The sequence below is a fragment of the Garra rufa genome, chromosome 4, assembly GCF_049309525.1.
Source record: "Garra rufa chromosome 4, GarRuf1.0, whole genome shotgun sequence".
Taxonomy (NCBI): domain Eukaryota; kingdom Metazoa; phylum Chordata; class Actinopteri; order Cypriniformes; family Cyprinidae; genus Garra; species Garra rufa.
In genome coordinates, this window is record NC_133364.1 from 13,540,482 (window position 1) to 13,560,066 (window position 19,585).

The 19,585-nt window shown below is 38.2% G+C and overlaps 2 protein-coding genes and 1 non-coding gene across 3 annotated transcripts in view; all 3 read right to left on the bottom strand.

The window, feature by feature from the left end:
- Positions 1-301: 301 nt before the first annotated feature.
- Positions 302-3,213, bottom strand: LOC141333677 (ankyrin repeat domain-containing protein 16-like). Its single transcript, XM_073838763.1, has 7 exons — positions 2,771-3,213; positions 1,335-1,555; positions 1,214-1,256; positions 1,031-1,139; positions 767-928; positions 598-676; positions 302-517 (listed from the first exon to the last, which is right to left on the bottom strand). Exons 1-7 carry the CDS (start codon positions 3,103-3,105, stop codon positions 363-365), a joined length of 1,104 nt encoding a protein of 367 aa, XP_073694864.1. The 5' UTR covers positions 3,106-3,213; the 3' UTR covers positions 302-362.
- On the bottom strand, positions 2,599-2,686 carry trnay-gua (transfer RNA tyrosine (anticodon GUA)). Its single transcript is given in 2 exon segments — positions 2,599-2,634; positions 2,650-2,686. It is a non-coding gene; the product is annotated as a tRNA-Tyr (tRNA).
- Positions 3,214-11,329: 8,116 nt separating the features above from the next.
- Positions 11,330-19,585, bottom strand: part of LOC141333621 (protein piccolo-like) — a 50,897-nt gene continuing 42,641 nt past the window's right edge. Inside the window, exons 20-27 of the mRNA XM_073838674.1 lie at positions 18,576-18,825; positions 17,892-18,080; positions 16,623-16,784; positions 14,763-14,904; positions 14,522-14,577; positions 13,080-13,214; positions 12,509-12,654; positions 11,330-12,137 (exon numbers count right to left, since the gene is read on the bottom strand). Of these exons, the coding sequence (XP_073694775.1) occupies positions 11,994-12,137; positions 12,509-12,654; positions 13,080-13,214; positions 14,522-14,577; positions 14,763-14,904; positions 16,623-16,784; positions 17,892-18,080; positions 18,576-18,825 (1,224 nt within the window). The 3' untranslated portion in view covers positions 11,330-11,993. The remainder of the gene's footprint in view (positions 12,138-12,508; positions 12,655-13,079; positions 13,215-14,521; positions 14,578-14,762; positions 14,905-16,622; positions 16,785-17,891; positions 18,081-18,575; positions 18,826-19,585) is intronic.

Here is a 19,585-nt window from a genome sequence, read left to right on the forward strand (position 1 = left end):
AAAACAGCGGCATTCCGACTAACTAACTACTTTATTAAAAAAGCATATCGAAAAATCATTTAGAATCAATCGGTTCATTCAGACTCATTTAGAAAGGGGGACCATTTCTGAAAATGTTCTTAAAAGAGCAGAACAGATTTGTTCACGAGTTGCCACAAATGTGTACAAACAATTACCTAAATTGCTTTAAAGTCAAGTTCATGTTCCAAGGGTTTTATGTCATGCTCTTCATATGAAAAGACACAAATAAAAAAAAATTACCACATGGTCGACTTTCATAAAAATCATTTATTTTGTAACGTTGTGTCTCCACTTTTCTTAACATTCATTCAAAGCAATAGTTTATTGATTTGACAAAGTGCTTACATTTTCAAACTTTCGAACACTTCTTTAACGTGAGGTTTTTTGGCATACTGTCTTGCTGTGTTGCCTGTGTCGTCTTTAGTGTCTGTGAGTCCCAATTGTAGCAGCATCCTAACAGCATCCACATGTTGCCCAATGCAGGCCATATGTAGAGCTGCAAACCATAAAAAATTACTTTGGGTTCCTAATAATGTGGTGTCAAACAGTAAAATACACTGGAAAGTGTAATCCTACCTGATCTTCCTTTTGTGTCTCTTGCATGTAGATCAGCGCCTAGAGCGAACAGTGTTTTTATAGCGCTTGTGTGACCTTCCTGAAAAATGAGCATTGAGATCGAAGCCAGATTAGAAGAGAAAGCGTGTTTATCTTAACTGTGTTTCATGTTTAATGCAACAGATACAACCTTAGCAGCGTAGTGCAATGCAGTCAGCTCCAGTTTTGTGGCTCTTGAGTTTATATCGATAGCAAGATTGCGCACAAGGAAAGAAAGCGCTTCTTCCTGAGCAGTTACAGCGGCCTGGTGTAGGGGCTGCGCACCGAGAATATCTACCGCTGAGGGAGATGCCTACCAAAAAAACAGGGACATGCTCTAGTATAAGAAAAACATGTAAGTGAATGATATGTATAATATTAATGTAAGTGAATGATATTTATAATATGTGCTTACCTGGTGATTCATAAGGAGAATTTTAGCAATAGCTATGTGTCCATTTCTTATTGCATCCATAAATGGTGTGACTCCACAGCTGTCCTTTCCATCAGGCTCATAGCTACAACTGAATTAACATGCAAAACGTGAGCAAAATAGGAAGGAAGTGTGCTATAAACACTCATATTTAAAATATGTTACCTTTGAAGCAGAATCTTCACTGCATCCTCACAGCCGTGCATAGCTTGAGTGAGAAAAAAAGCAGATATATGAATGCAAATCTGTTAAATTTGGGAAAACATTCATTCATATGCTTGCATACCAGCAGTGTGGAGGGGCGTCCTGCCAGTCTTGCTTTTTGTCTTCCAGACCTCGGGTTTGGCCAGTAGGAGGTGGTGTATGATGGCTGGATCTCCTTCTCTGGATGCAATGTGGAATGAGTTCCATCCATCCTTGTTCTGCAGCATTGGGTCAGCACCGTGATTCAGCAGCTCCAAGACAACCTCGAGGTTTCGATGGGTACAGGCCATCATAAGAGGGGTCCTAGAAAGGTTAGAAGTCAGTTTTGATAAAACACAAGAACAAAGAGCAGTGTTGAAATTGTTAGCTAAAATAATACTACTAAAGCTATATATATTTAATTTTAATACATGTATTTATTTTATATTTAACTAATTTTTAAATCATTAAATCATAAATTAGTACTAAATAATTTTTGTTAATTGAAGTAAAGCTAGCTAAAATAATACTACTAAAACTATATATATTTAATTTTTATAAATGTATTTATTTTATATTTAACAAATTTTTAAATCATTACATCATAAATCAGTACTAAATAATTTTTGTTAATTGAAATAAAATATAAATATTACATGAAAAACTTGACGCTGAAGTACTAAAATAAACTAAACTGAAATAAATATAAATGAAAGCTAAATAGAAATATTCAAACAATTAATTAAAATGACAAAAGCACATAGCAAAACTATTTAAACTAAAATGAAAAAAAAACAAGCTATTTCAAAATAAACAACCAGTAAAAACAGCACTAAAAGCAGTTATTATAATTATTTTTTTTTTATAATGATTTACTTTTTTAGTTAAAGGTTGTATATTTCTTAATCATCTTTCATTGTATATTTCATAATCCTTTTTATTTAATTATTTTAAAATAGTCTCATGTTGTCTGTGATTAATAATGGTATATCATATTTTATTTGCCAAATCCATAAATAACTGAATATTTCTCCAGTTAAACAGTAACACTAGTAAATATGTAAGCTACTAAAAAATGTTATTTATATACTATTAAAGTATTTATCAATATGTTGAATTGCCTTTCATTTTTATATTTTCAGTTTTAATAATTTCGTTTTGCGCTTTTGCCATTTTTATTCGTTTTTTGAAAACACTTTTATCTTTTTATTTCAGTTTTAGTAGCTAATGTTACTTAATTTTATTTCAGTTTTCATAATAAGCATTTTATTTTAATTATAGAATTAATGAACAGTAATAACACTGGTGTTACATGGCGTACAAACGCGTATTAACAAAAAAATATTTTGCATTAGGATAAAAATGTTTCCTTCGAGCCGGATTCGAACCAGCGACCTAAGGATGACAGTGTTGAACCTCTACAGTCCTCCGCTCTACCAACTGAGCTATCGAAGGCGTTGAATTCCACCCTGCTTCCTGATAGGATATTCCATCCACTACATACCAATTCCTGTATTCACTTCAGTATTTATGACGTACCAGTCTGCTTTCTTCAAGCTGTCTATTTTCGCTCCCCTTGCAATGAGGTACCGCACACACTCATATTGACTCATGGAAGAAGCCTCATGCAGAGCTCTCTTGTAGTCGTTGTTGTACACCTCAGTGTCCATGTTGAGCTCCTCTATTAAATAACGCAAGATGTCCATGTGTCCGTGTCTTGCAGCATAGTGCAGTAAAGTGTCTCCGGATTTCCCAAAATGAGTGTAGATGACAGACTGCTTGTTGGGGTGCTCATTTAGTTGCTGTCTGACTGTGCACAGATCTCCATGTTGAACTGCTTTGATTAAGAGCTTTAATGTGCTTTCTACCTCCATGTTGCTCAGTTAAATCCTTCTAAATAGACTGCTAAAAAATACACACAGCAGCGATGCATTACTAGTTAAATTATAATAGCTGAGACCTCCAGTGTTTTTACTGCATGGTCGGATATAATGTGACGACGATACCACCATTTTCTTCAAAATAAAAGTCCCACTATCAGATTATATGATATAATATTCTTATAGAACTTATAAAACAGGAAAAAAATATTAAGTACAACAACAAAGCATTATGACATTACCTATCCTCCTTACTACACCACAAAGTACTGATAAATGGACAGCAGACATACAGACAGATATATAGATAAACAGACAGATAGATAGGCTAGTAAACAGACAAATAGACAGATAGTAGACAGACAGAAAGGCAAATAGATAGATGTATAGATAGATAGCAGATAGACAGATAGAGATAGACAAAAAGATAGACAGATAGATAGTAAACAGACATCATCTGGACAAACACCACACTTCATCCACCAATGGCTCCCTACACACCTTTAAACGTGCAATCGCCAACTTTACATCCGCCTTCTGCCCAGTTTTTCTGAAAAATAACAAAGATGCTGACATTGTCATTCTTACTGAAACCTGGTGTCGAAAGGATGCGCTTACCTACTGTCCCTCAGGCTACTATGAAGTAATTGTGCCCTCAGTTAAATTAAGTACAGTCCATCTTGGACGAGACTCCGGAGGAACTTTGTTGTGGTACAAGGAAGGTCTGGCCAAACACATTTCGATTGTTACACTTGGTAAATTTCATTGTTGGTTAAAACTAAACAATCAAACTGGCATTTCAACCATAGACACATCTCTGTGACATTTATATTCCTCCAGCAGAATCCCCTTACCATGATGAGGAATATCTGAATAACCGCCACACAGAGACTATGCCATCACTGACATGGACCTCTCCTCCTTCAGTGCATTCACTGTCATACAACAAACTCCGCTTTCTGACCATAACCAAATTAACATTTATATTAAAACACACCCCACACTAACACAAAACATACTCAGAACCTGTAAAATGTATCAAATCCAGCCAGGATACAGATGGGCTTCAGACAGCACAGACAAATTTATTCAAGCACTCAATTCTGAAGAACTGAAAAACTTACTACACTTACTAATTACTACATTTATTAGCAAAAAAACTGAAACAACTAAAGATGGTGTTAATTTGGCTATAAATGAAATAAGTCACATATGAGCAACATGCAAAACTGAGTTGAAAATGAAAGGCAAAAAATATAGTAAAAAAAACACCAAAAGATGAAAAATGGTTTGACTCAGACAGCAAAACATTAAGAAAACAACTTAGAAAATTATCAAATCTGAAACATAAAGAACCAAACAATGCTGAAATAAGAACTGAATACTGTTCAAAATTAAAACAATACAAAGACACAATCAGATCAAAAAAAGAAACAATCTGACAAAAAGTCTACAAGAAATAGAACATTCAATAAATCACAATCAGGATATGTGGAATAATCTGAACACAACAAAACCACAAGATTTACCAATACAAGATGGAAATATTTGGACAAAACATTTAAAATTTATATAAAGAAATCCCTTCAAAACAACTCAATAACAATTACGATCAGATCAAACTAAATCTACAAACTTATGAAAACACAATTAAAAATAATCAAAACCCACTCGACTTCCCAATTACACAGGAAGAATTGACAAAAAAAAAAAAAACTCAAAACCCAAAAAGGTAAAAAAAATCTTGTGGTCCTGTCAGCATTCTAGGTGAAATGCTGAAACACAGCACACCTGAGTTTCAGACAGCTGTGCTCAAATTATTTAACCTTGTACTTAGTTCAGGCTGTTTTCCTGACATCTGGAGCCAAGGACTTATTACCCCAATTCACAAGAGTGGAGATAAATTGGACCCTAATAATTTCAGAGGCATTTGTGTGAGCAGTAATCTGGGGAAGTTATTTAGCAGTATTTTAAACAATAGAATTGTGAACTTCCTTAACGAACGCAGTGTCCTGAGCCCCAGTCAGATTGGCTTTCTTCCAAATTACAGAACTACTGACCACATTTACACCCTACACACCCTAATCAATAAACACGTAAAACAGAACAAACACGGAAAAATATTTGCATGCTTTGTTGATTTCAAAAAAGCATTTGATTCTATTTGGCATGACCGACTATATTACAATCTTTTACAAAGTGGTGTAGGGGGTAAAGTTTATGACATTATTAAATCAATGTATTCAAACAACAAATGTGCAATACGAATTGGCAATAAACATACAGAATTCTTCACCCAGAAAAGAGGAGTGCGGCAGGGCTGTAGCCTGAGTCCAACACTGTTCAACATTTACATTAATGAATTAGCGGTGCAGTTGGAACAGTCTACAGCCCCTGGACTCACTCTACAAGACAAAAACATAAAGTTTTTACTGTACGCAGATGATCTGGTGCTGCTGTCATCCACCCCACAGGGACTACAGCAGCATCTATACCTGCTGGAGACTTACTGTCAGAACTGGGCCCTTGCAGTAAACCTCAAAAAGTCCATCATTATAGTCTTTCAGAAAAAGCCCAGATGTCAGGAACACAGACACCAGTTCTATCTAGGCAGCACTGCCCTAGAACACACGATGCAGTACACTTACCTCGGTCTGATCATCACTGCATCGGGGAGTTTCAGTATGGCAGTGAATGCTCTTAAAGATAAAGCTTGAAGAGCTCTATATGCAATTAAGAGAAAATTCCAAAACATTGAATTACCAATTCCAATTTGTAAAATTTTTGATAGTGTAATTCAGCCCATAGCGCTGTATGGAAGTGAGGTATGGGGTCCACTCAGTGATCAGAGCTACACTAGATGGGACAGACATCCAACAGAAGCCCTACACACCGAATTCTCCAAAATGATTCTAAAATTACAAAGGAGAACATCCAATAATGCATGTAGGGCAGAATTAGGCCGATTACCATTGATTATTAATATACAAAAAAGATCCCTCAAATTCTGGATGCATCTTAAATAGAGTCCCACAGAATCGCTACATTTTAAAGCGTTACAAACCCAAGAACTGAACCCCGAAAAAAGTCCCCTAAGTCAGCTGGTTCTGAGACTTACTAACCTGACTAACTCTACTAACCAGCACTGCTTCTCGCTCAAACATCAAAATAAATCAAACAATCTAAAAATATATATCTGGAACATTGGGATCAAGAAACTAAATCGCAAAGCAAACTACAATTAAATCAAATTATGAATTGGAAGAATATTTTCAGAGTATTAGGGAGACAAAGCAGAGACAAATCCTGACCAAGTACAGGCTCAGTCAGCACCGTCTAGCCATCGAAACCGGCAGACACAAAAAGAGCTGGTTACCCAGAGAGCAAAGAGTGTGTGCTCACTGCGAGACAGGAGAGATTGAGACAGAGGCACACTTCCTCCTTCACTGCCACAAATTTAAATCAATTAGAGACCTATATATAAATAAATTCACAAACATCATAAAAATTTTTACAACAATGACTGAAGAGGAAAAAATAAAGATAATACTAGGAGAGGGACAGACAGCAGCGCTGGCTGCTAGATATGTATGGATGTGCCACAGCCTGAGAGACAGCAGGTGAATGTGTTTAGTGTGTGTAATGTGTATATTATGTCTGACCTCAGTGTGTTTCCCTATTGTCTACCACAGTGATCCTCAGCGTGTATGTGTTTATATGTTAAACACTGTGGTATCAAATGTTCACATGTTCTATTTTGTTACACAGACAGTTTTTCTATTTTGTTATTTAAGTTTAAATAGTTATAATATTTGTATATCTTCTAATTGTTATTATTATGTTCCTCTACCTATACATATACAAAGCTTTGGCAATATTGTATTTTTTTACAGTCATGCCAATAAAGAAATTTTGAATTTGAATTTGTAAACAGACAGACTAGACTAGATAGTAGACAGACAGATAGATATAGATCAGGGGTGTCCAACCCTGTTCCTGGAGATCTACCATCCTACAAAGTTCAGCTCCAACCCTAATCAAACACACCTGAACCAGCTAATTGATCTCTTAGGTAGCACTTGATAATTACAGACAGCTGTGTTGAAGCAGGGCTGGAACTAAAGTCTGCAGGTAGGTAGATCTCCAGGAACAGGGTTGGGCACCCCTGATATAGATAAACAGATAGATAGTACACAGACATATAGTAGACAGACAGATAGATAGTAGACAAACAAACAAACATAAACAGGCAGAGAGATAGACAGAGACAGATAAATAGTAGACAGACAGACAGATCAATCAATCGATAGACAAATAGACAGACAGATAGTAGACAGGCAGATAGAGACAGATAGATAAGTAGTAGACAGACAGACAGATAGATAGTAGACAGACAGACAGATAGATAGTAGACAGACAGACAGACAGATCAATCGATCGATAGACAGACAGACAGACAGACAGACAGACAGATAGTAGACAGACAGACAGACAGACAGACAGACAGACAGATGATAGATAGATAGATAGATAGATAGATAGATATAGTAGACAGAAAGTAGACAGATAGATAGTAGACAGATAGATAAATAGATCGATCGATAGACAGACCGATAGATAAATAGTAGACAGATGGACAAACAGACAGATAGATAGACAGACAGACAGACAGACAGACAGACAGATAGATAGTAGACAGACAGACAGAGACAGATAGTAGACAGACAGATAAATAGATCGATGGATAGACAGACCGATAAAATAGTAGACAGATGGACAAACAGACAGATAGATAGTAGACAGACAGATAGATAGGTAGTAGACAGGCAGATAGACAGAGACAGATAGATAGTTGACAGACAGACAGACAGACAGACAGACAGACAGACAGACAGACAGACAGATAGATAGATAGACCGATAGTAGAAAGACAGATAGACAGAAAAGTAGACAGACAGAGACAGATAGTAGACAGACAGATAAATAGATCGATCGATAGACAGACCGATAGATAAATAGTAGACAGATGGACAAACAGACAGATAGATAGTAGACAGACAGATAGATAGGTAGTAGACAGATAGATAGATAGATAGGTAGTAGACAGGCAGATAGACAGAGACAGATAGATAGTTGACAGACAGACAGACAGATAGTAGACAGACAGATAGATAGACCGATAGTAGAAAGACAGATAGACAGAAAAGTTGACAGACAGAGACAGATAGTAGACAGACAGACAGATAAATAGATCGATCGATAGACAGACCGATAGATAAATAGTAGACAGATGGACAAACAGACAGATAGATAGTAGACAGACAGATAGATAGGTAGTAGACAGATAGATAGATAGGTAGTAGACAGGCAGATAGACAGAGACAGATAGATAGATAGTTGACAGACAGACAGACAGACAGACAGACAGACAGACAGATAGTAGACAGACAGATAGATAGACCGATAGTAGAAAGACAGATAGACAGAAAAGTTGACAGAGACAGATAGTAGACAGACAGATAAATAGATCAATCGATAGACAGACCGATAGATAAATAGTAGACAGATGGACAAACAGACAGATAGATAGTAGACAGACAGATAGATAGGTAGTAGACAGATAGATAGATAGATAGGTAGTAGACAGGCAGATAGACAGAGACAGATAGATAGTTGACAGACAGACAGACAGACAGACAGACAGACAGACAGACAGACAGACAGACAGACAGACAGACAGACAGACAGATAGTAGACAGGCAGATAGATAGACCAATAGTAGAAAGACAGATAGACAGAAAAGTTGACAGACAGAGACAGATAGTAGACAGACAGATAAATATATCGATCGATAGACAGACCGATAGATAAATAGTAGACAGACAGACAAACAGACATATAGACAGAGACAGATAGATAGTTGACAGACAGACAGTTAGACAGACAGACAGATAAATAGATCGATCGATAGACAGACCGATAGATAAATAGTAGACAGACAGACAGACAGACAGACAGACAGACAGACAGATAGATAGTAGACAGACAGATAGATAGATAGATAGATAGATAGATAGATAGATAGATAGATAGATAGATAGATAGATAGATAGATAGATAGATAGATAGATAGATAGATAGATAGATAGATAGATAGTGTTGTGAAAGTGGTTTACAAATGAATCCACCTCTGGGGGAACTTTACATATATCATTTAATATTTAGACTTGGGGCATTAGCCTTTTATTACAGCACAATTTGCATAATTTATCAATACCGTTTGTGTACAACCACAAAAACCATGACAGCTGGATTTTTTTTTCATCAGTTTACATTAAGTGGAAAACCAGACGGATTATACAAGCATATCTTTGTACAGTCAGCATACATATTTAGATCTGATTAATTTTTCATAATCTTTTTCTCTTTTTGTAAATAGAATCTGGACACAAAAATAGTATGAACAAACCACCAACAAAACATGCAACATCCAAAGTGAAAACACCATACGTTTCCTGATTCTACTTGGAGTCAGTAAGGTCAACATCTGCTTGTTATTATACAGGGTTAAATCGGTGTCTGTTGTGCAGGTCAAGTCCAGTCCAGTCCGTCAGAGGCAAGCATGGGGAAAGCTTTTACCCTAGTGCATGTACAACATGTAACACACAGATCAAAACACAATCGCTCTTGCTCCTTTCCCTCACACATGCTCCTCGCTGAACCAGAAAACTAATGCAAGATCCTATTTGTACAAAAAGAACATTTTTATCTTTATTTACACGGCTTGTTTTTATTTATTTATTTTTTAAATCATTTTTGCAGAGGTGAAAGTTAGTGTGGCGAGGTGAAAGTGGAGCATGCGTGGATTATTCAAAGGAGGCTGCGTCCGGTTACGATGAATTCATGTGGCGATTTATGATGCTTTTTTCAATTCGTGAACATAAAAAATTATAACACATTCTGGGAGATCAGAATATATCGTGAAAGCTGAGCATTGTATATAAAGCTGAGTGCAGTTGTGTTTCCAGACACTGTGAATGACCAACATAAAATGACCAGTCTGCTATGATCCTGTAAACACATTTGCTATGTACATTTAAATTCTCAATACTAGCAGTTAAATAGTTGAATAGATTCATCAACTCTTCGTTTTTGCAAACTCATTGTGACCTCAAAATAGCAATAAAAAATTAAACAAGCATCAAGCAAAAGACACAACTAAATATATATAAAACAATGTGGAAAAAAAACATAGAAAAATAAAAAAGTCCTCATTCGTAATGCTTAATCTGTCCTCCGACCTCTAAACAATATGCCTTTTCGCTTGCATAGAATAACATACACAGAACCTGCGGATTTTGGTAGTTTGGCAAAAACGCTGGACATTTGAGTGAATCTTTAAGTGCTTGAGCTGTAAAATGGCTGGGTTATGTGTTGTAAAGTTTGTATCCATACATACATAAGTTTAAAGGCATAAAAAAATAAAAAACATAACACTAATGGCATTTGATGTAAGTGTCTGCTTTGCGAAGTGGCCACACTTTTCAGAAAGTATGAAATGGTGCACTCAGCATCTAAACATCTAAAGAAGAAAGTTACAGTTAGCCAAAATGACCTGTTAAATTAAAAATGAACACATTGCAGTCATCACCCTGATCCTCATTGTTATCGCCTTTGAGTTGAACCTGCTTAGATCAAAGATCAGCCAGTAACTTTTAAGCAAGGCTTTTTCATCGAAACCTGAGTGTTAGGAGTTTGTTTTTAACAAAACATACTGTATGCGGACAGACACTACACTGACCCATTCAAACTCTAATCCTTGAGTATTTAAGAGAGATGCGTGTGAGTTTGTGTGGGGGATTGACAGTGTTTGACTGTTTTAAATGGCAGGATGTTTTGAGGAAAAGCTTCCAACCTACATTCGTAAAATGCGAGACACAAAAGTGCAAATCATATAACAGTGCTGGATTTGACATTTTCAACTGATGCTGCTGCATATTGGAGATATTTCGACTGTCACATTCATCAAAATGAGATCGCAAATCATAACAATCAGCGAACACTTTCTATTCGATTTCCCATTCATTTCAGTGTGAGTCATATTAGACTGGCAGTTTTCTTAAACGTTTGTAATTATCTACTTCTTGATTCCTAAAGCTCTGAAACTGTATCTCTGAATGAAGCGAAAGACGAAAAAGTGTTACTTCTGTGAGTGGAAATAACCATACGGACACAACAAGTCATCACAACATCCAATAAATCATAATTCATTCATTGAAATCTGTCTATATATACCATAAAATACTCTTCTAATCCGTTGATAATATGCTTTAAATATCAGTTCTTTCAACACATAATAACATCTGAGAGGAGAGGGAATGTAACATAATAAATATCTAAAACGGAATTCGTCTCTATCATACAAAAATAATGTATATGATATTCGTCTCTATCTGTAAATAATCATAATGTTCTCATATGAATAATGCACAGACGGGATAAATAAACTTTCACTCTATCATCTAGCTGTCTGTTGTGGCCCAATGTACACATACATCAATATAAATATGTGTTGATAAGTGATTGTGAAAGTGCATGTACACATATACGTATGAACATTGTGTGAATCTCCGACTCAATTTTTTGAGCTTTTTCCACTGTAAAGATCTGCGTCTTGTCAGTAAGGGTCAGATCCTTTCTGTAAACACCATTATACACCTGTTTCTCCATGGCTTGGGTTAACACAATCACACGTGCCAGTGCAATCGGCAAGCTCCCTGTGTCGGCCCACCAAATCCAGCTCAGTTTAGTCCCAAAGAGTGCGGCAGAGATGTGCGACTCCACTGCCTGGTCTGTCCTTGCGCCTCATCTGACCGCCGTCTTTAGGAGTGGATCTGAGCTGTGCTGGCCAGCAGCTTGTGCCAGCTCACCACCCGTTTCCGCAGGTCTACCTTATCAAGCCACACGTAGGCTTCGCCGATTAGGGTCTTCTTTACGAATTTGCCTCCGTTTGAAACAAGAAAGAGCTACAAGGGTTGAAATAAATATACAGTCAAACCAAACCTTCAACATTATTCACATTATCACAGTTTATTCGGTATAGTTTAGAAAATGGTAATGAAATATGACAAGAACTCAAGAGTTAAACTGTGTCAGAATAAATTCATTTTGAAAATGTCAGATAACGTATGTAACATGTTTTGGTATAATATATAACAGTTTACTTTATTTTGCTATCCTCACTTACAAAAATGAACTATAGTGTCCTGCACCAACTAGTAAAAAATAAAAAAATAAATATATCTGGGGTCTGAATAATTTTTGGTTTGACTGTAAATCCCATGACTTCAAGTCGGGGTAAATTTTTAGCACTCTAGTACAGTGACGTCTGACTTACCTGAATAGAGTGACCTGTGGGGTTCATGCAGAAGCGGAAAGTTTCGTTGAAAGACGGTTCGCGATCATGACGACACACTCTGGTTTTCTTCTTGATGATTCTTTTCTGAGTGGCCACATTCACCACATAGAGCTTCACATACAGGTCTGTAAAACAACATCAAAATTAAGTACTAAAGGATTAGATCACTCGTAGAATACATATTTCCTGATAATTAACTCGTCATCCAAGATGTTCATGTCTTTCCTCAGTCGAAAAGAAATGATGGTTTTTGAGGAAAACATTCCAGGATTTTTATCAATATAGTGGACTTCAATGGGGATCAGCGGGTGTTGGTCCACATCGAAGTCCACTATACGGAGAAAAAAATTCCTTTTGACTGAAGAAAGAAAGACATGAACATCTTGGATGACATATGGGTGAGTAAACTATCAGGAAATTTTTAGTCAAGAAGTGAACTAATCCTTTAGGATTTCCCATCCCAAGTCCAGCAGGAAATGCATCAAAACATTTCTGTAAGTTTCTGTAGGTTTATGAGCAAGACGTGTATTGCAGTCATGTGTCTTGTTACCTGGGAGGTGGTCGGGAGACTTGAATTTGTAAGTGATGTTTCTGCACTGTAGGATCTCAAGCACAAGGTGTTCTCCCTCTGTCTTCATCTCTTTCTTCAGGGCGATCTTTATCTCCCCCATCACCTGAGTCTTACCTAACCGGGCAGACACAGACAGGTCAATTTTGCAATTCTTCTTCCTATCTGTTATCTCTGTATATCTTCCTTCCAAATTCTGTGAATCTCTCAGCATGAGGAGCATACAGACAGTGATAAATAACAATGCACAGGAAAAAGATGAATCCAGGAAGAACTATTATTACACTCTTATTTTAGAAATATATATACACACAGTTGAGGTCAAAAGTTTACATACTTACATACATACAGAATCTGCAAAATGTTCATTATTTTACCAAAATAAGAGGGATCATAAAAAATGCATGGTATTTTTTATACAGTACCAACCTGAATAAGATATTTCACATAAAAGACATTTACATATAGTCTACAATGGAAAATAATGGTTGAATTTATAAAAATTACCTCATTCAAAAGATTTTTAATACTGTGTTGTTACTTGAATGATCCATAGCTATTTTGTTTAGTGATAGTTGATCACGAGTCCCTTGTTGCTGTTTTTCAGAAAAATCCTTCAGGTTCAGGAATTTTTGTGTATTTGAACACTTTCTAACAATGACTGTATGATTTTGAGATCCATTTTTTTACACTGAGGACAACTGAGGGACTCATATGCAACTATTACAGAAGGTTCAAACCTTCACTGATGCTTCAGAAGTAAAAACAATGCATTAAGAGCCAGGGGTGTAAACTTTTGGACAGAATATAAATGTGCATTTTTCTTATTTTGCCTAAATATCATTTTTTTTTTTAGAACTGTCCTTCAAAAGCTACAGAGGATACTTAGATGTTTCCCAGAAAACAAAATAAGTAAAATTTACCCTGATCATAAAAATCAAAGAGCCCTCGGCTCTTAATGCATCATGTTTTCTTCTAAAGCATCAGTGAGCTTTTGAACCTTCTGTAACAGTTGCATATGAGTCCCTCAGTTGCCCTCAGTGTAAAAGAAAGATGGATCTCAAAATCATACAGTCATTGTTGCAAAAGGTAATTTTTAAAATTTAAAAATTTCAATAGGAATTATTTTCTCTGGAGACTCTATATGTGAATGTCTTGTATGTGAAAATGTGAAATGTGAAATATCTTATTCAGGTCAGCGCTAAATAAAAAATAGCATGCATTTTGTATGGTCCCTCTTATTTTGGTAAAATAATGAACATTTAGCAGATTCTGCAAGGTGAATGTAAACTTTTGACCTCAACTGTATGTATGCATATATAAGAAATTCAACTGCTGCCACATTGTACTCCCAAATACCCTGCTATTGACACAAACATGCACAAATAATCACAAAACCACACAACATCCCGTGCAAACATTACCCTCTGTATCTCCATGAGCGGATTTCACAGCTTCTGTGCCGTTTGGAATTTTTCCACTGAATAATAAACAACATCAGGTCAGAGAACGGATGGTGTGCCAAGAAAATGAAGGGATTTGAATAAATAATAACCAAAAAAGCAGTCTAGATGCTACCAAATAAAACCATGAAATTGTAGGCTATTTCAAACAAAACATGACTGATTAGCAAATATTATGTGAGTCACATGCAAAAGCACTCACAATCTGGGAACCTGGAAGATTGCACTATCCACCGCATTGGTCCCGCCCTCTTCATCCAATAGGCTAAAGGCACTGCCACTCAGACCGCTATCCAATGAGGCTGCAGTAACAGGAGCATCACCAGATCTATGGCTGCGGGACGCTGTTTTTGAAGTTGATTATGTGAATTGCATGAGTCACTACTCAACTATCAATCATAGGGGTAGATATCCACATATCCACTCCCAACACACGCACACATACATACACACAAATAGATACTGCTGGCAACATTTAAAGAAGCATGACAGCACTCCATAAATGAAAGGAAATATCACAGAGAGAGATATGCTAAGCAGACATCAGATGACAGAAGCAAAAGCACAGACATAACAAATTAAACTGTTCATTAGTAAACTGTGTGTTTGAGTTTTGTACATTAAGTAATCCATTATGCTAATTCTCTAAGTTTATTTTATTTGTGGTTACTTCTGATTAATCATTTTTTATTTATTTATTTTTTAAATGTTGATGCAGTGTTTGACTGAGAGTGATGGTGATGGTGTGACGTGGGATGCATGGTTTTGGCGCGTAATTCATGCACACAGTCTTTTCCAAACAGATTCAGCAACAGTAGCAAAAGCAGTCTCAAAGGATAATGAGACTCTCAAGATGGTCAGGGGGTCGGCGTTCCCTCTTAGCGTTTGTCATCACAGGTGAGCGCTACTGTTTTAGGTGACCCCTGGTTTTAGGAAAGCACGTTGCTGGACTGTTGAACCAGACTGAGACTCGCTGCATGAATTTCCTGTGAAGTGGCAGAGGGCAGATTCCAGTCGAAAGTAAGCATCACTAGCTCCTAATCACTTGAAAAACTTTGACCTCGAAGGTTGCAAGGCATGTATTTGCACTACAAAGTGTCACTGCTACTCTATTGTGAATCAGCAAAATTAAGGCCTGTTCATATCAACATGGATATTCGACCAGAAAAATCAGCCTACATGTGATTTCACTCTATATATATTTACTCTATATATATATTAAAGGGATAGTTAAGCCAAAAATGAAAATTCTGTCATTAATTATTCATGTTGTTCCAAACCTGTGAGACGTTCATTGATCTTCGAAACACAAATTAAGATATTTTTGATGAAATCCAAGAGATTTCTGACCCTGCATAGACAGCAATGTAACTACCACATTCAAGGCCCAGAAAGGTAGTAAGGACATTTTTTAAAATGGTCCATGTGAAATCAGTGGTTCAATCTTAATTTTATGAAGACAATTTCTTCTCCTCCCTGTCAGTCTTTGACGGGTGTTCATAACAGAGAAGAAATTTCATTTTTTGGGTAAACTCTCCCTTTAATTTCACATGTTTGTCACAATATTTAATTAGAATAATTTTGCTTTTACCTGTTAATTGTTTAAAATGTTGCAATAAACATTAAAAATTACTAAAAAAATTGATCTTGGTGTGAACAGGCCTTTTACTTGATAGCAAAATTCATACTAATGCTAAGCATAAAAATTCAAATATTGTCTCTTTGTGTCTTTAACTCAAATTTATTTACATGTCAAGGAATATTTAGTACTGGGATGTTTAGGAGCATCTAAACAAATTACTTCATAACTGCAGACTTACTTCCTTGACCATCTAATTTGTGTAAAGGGGGATCCAGTTGCTCACTTTCGTCTGGAAAGACCCTTCGGAGAGCGCCCCCTTCCCGCAGTGCCCTTCGCAGGCACAAAAGCATCCTTTGCAATTCAACTAGAGTATCCTCAGCTAGTTCCCCTAGTTAAGATGTGCGTTAGTAACTCAACATCCTCTCGCTCTCTCTCTCTCTCTTGCTGTCATCGGCAATCATACGAGACGTCAACTCTCACCTCCGTCCGGCTGCGGCCTCTCTTCAGACATGGCTTTCCTGAGGGTCAGGTGACGGCCGTCAGGGATCTCATTGGCCGGCGACTCGGACGGGGCTCTCTGAATGGTGAGCACACCAACTACGCTGTGCCTGTGGTGCCTCAGGTCGAGGCGGCCATTTTGGGCTGGGGCCATATATCAGCCACGGTGTTGGGGGGCGAGAAGGAGGGGAGGTTTGGAGAAGGGAGAAGGGAGGCGAGATGGAGACTCAGAGTATGAACTCGTCACAACATGGACACCACCAGCTTTTACTGTAGGTCATAGTCACATGCAGCCACAGTACGCTTACAGCGTCGACTGAGGTGCAGTGTAGGCCAGCGAGAGCCGCAGAGAGAGTGGAGGCAGGGTGGGATGGTGCTTTAAGGAGCGGGCGGCCACATGCACGGCCATCTCGGTGGAGTGGGGAAGCTGCTGAAAAGCCGGCCGTCTGGGTCAGAAAACAACTCAATAGGACAAATAAAAGAGGAGCTTGTTAGGGCTGTTGTGGAGGGCTTAAGTGGGCAAAACGTGTTGCTACGTGTTGTGTGCTGATAAGGGATGGTCATTCGAGAAACTGAGCAGATTTTACTTAAATAACTTAGTTGGCAGGGTTTCAACATGTCTCTTTGGGGTAAAAAGGACAAGTCTGCCGACTAGGTGCCTGACGTGTGCAGTCAGATCTCCTCACAGTGATTAACAGGTCTTGGTAATCATAATTAGCATCCTGTGAAAGGCAGCAAAGTGCCTGACTAGGTCAGAATTTGTACTTATTTTTGAAGATTTTTCAGGCTGGACTCATCCATTCTTAAAAAATCTACCAATATTTTATGCATATGCTTATTGTGTGTTCCTTGGGAAATCAAAGCCATGCGCTACAGGAACGGGAATTTTAAAGGGTGAGTTTTAAGGATACAGTTAGCCCTATTACTTTTTAAATAAATTATTTATTGGGCAGTTTAGCTTTATTGTGTTTTCTGAGTTGAAAAATATTGGAAAAAGAATAAAACTGTTTCTGTATGTGTGCAAACGTGACGAGTTCCCAACACACCGTTGAGAACACACAGGCGAATTGGAAGTGAAGTGACAGACTGTGACCATAGGGGGACCAGAGGAAGTAAAACGGGAGAAACCAGAAAACAACAACAGAGATTGGAAAAAAAACAAAACAAAAGAGGGCAGTGAAAAAGAACAGAAGGAGGAACAGATGAGTGCGAAGGCAGCCATGCTGTGGAGCTTTTATTTGCGTCGTTTACTTGGTTGGAGACGGGGCTGCTGGCCGGCAGCTTCGGCCGGTGCCGCGGCATCGTCAAGGTGTGCCCGGGCCGTGCCACTTTTGCCATGAGCACGAGGGCCTCCGTGGGGGCGAGCTTGGCCCTCGGAGAGGGACGGCTTCGTTGTGCTGGGGCTACTGTGAGATTTCTCAATAGTAGGGACCTGCGTGTCTAAAACAACCAGAACCAAATTACCACAAGGGCGTTTCATTCCCTTTACTTTTGCCTATTTATTCATTTTAATTCTTCAAAAATCATTCTTATTTATTACGTTGTTAGGTTATTTGAAATGATTGAGTCTCCATCTGACACAACTGATATGATACTTAAGGTCCAACTATTGTGCCCTAGTTAGCATCTAAGCAGGCTGCTTCCTGTCAGAGCGGCCCTGTCACACCCTGTGTGAGGTGATTGAAGTGAAGCGCTGGTGAGCTCAGCGCTGTTGTGAACTGAACACACATATATGGAAAGCGAGAAGCCAAAGCTAGGAAGCTCGAGTAATACAAGATGGAGAGAGATCCAATGAAAGCAGGAACAGTACAGAGAGAGGAAGAGAAGACAGATGCATAGAAATGACAGCAGTAGAAGGATGGAAAAGAGGAAGACATCACGACTGGATATGTGAAAGGAGAAGTGGCAGAGGTGCCATGCAACTTGCGGTCCTACCCTTGGCAGGGTCAGGGAAGATTCCGTGACTACGGCTCTTGATGACCGAGGATTTGGGCGAGTCGTCCTTGCTGTGACCGGAGGTCTTTGGGGAATGCTGGCTTCCGTGTCCAGCGGGGGGTTTGGGTGAGTGCTGGCGGCCCTGTCCCGTGTGAGAACGCCGGTGGTGCTCGCCCTCGCTCTGCTCTTTCAGAGGCAGCCAGCGTGGGACATTGTCCAGTTGGGCCGTGTTGGACAGGTCGATTAGTACCTACAAAGCCACATACATTTACAATTTCATTATTATTCAATGATAGTAGTGTGTTTTTATGTATATATATTAGTGGTGGGCCGTTATCGGCGTTAACGTGCTGCGTTAACGTGAGACTCATATTGCGCGATAAAAAAATATCGCCGTTAATCTATTCTCAAAGTTGGGTTGGGAGCTGGGTCTAAACTACGCAAGATATGATGACTTTCACCTTGATATTTTAGCGCGGATGACGTATATCTAGTTGAATTGCACTGTAGGGGGCGAGAACAAGTCTTCAACTTCTGTGAAATTACCACATCAAATGAGACGCGCAGACATGGATGCAGCTATGAAGCCGCTTCAGGGCAGGTGCGTGCGTTGCTAGACCCTTTTTACTGGGGCATGTGCCCCAGTGAAAATCTGCTGTGGCCCAGTAAAATCTCAAGTTTGAGTTATAATTTACTTTGATAATCCCGAAATAAAGACATTAAACTATATGCAACAACTGAATTGACGCTTCTAAAAGCAACGCAGTTTATTAGAAGACTATGCACGCAGATAGGCTATCCATACCCGCGCGCCTGTGTATTTTACGGGAACGCGCACGTCGTACAGCCTTTTGCGCAGAAGTACTTGGTTACACAAGTTTGTATAGTTAATTGTGTTGTAAATGCAATTGTCAAGCAGTTTGTAATGCATTTTGGAAACAGGAGATGAGCGCCTGGTCTAATGCGCCACCTGGCTTGAGAAACCCGTTCTCAAAGACTTACTTTTAGTC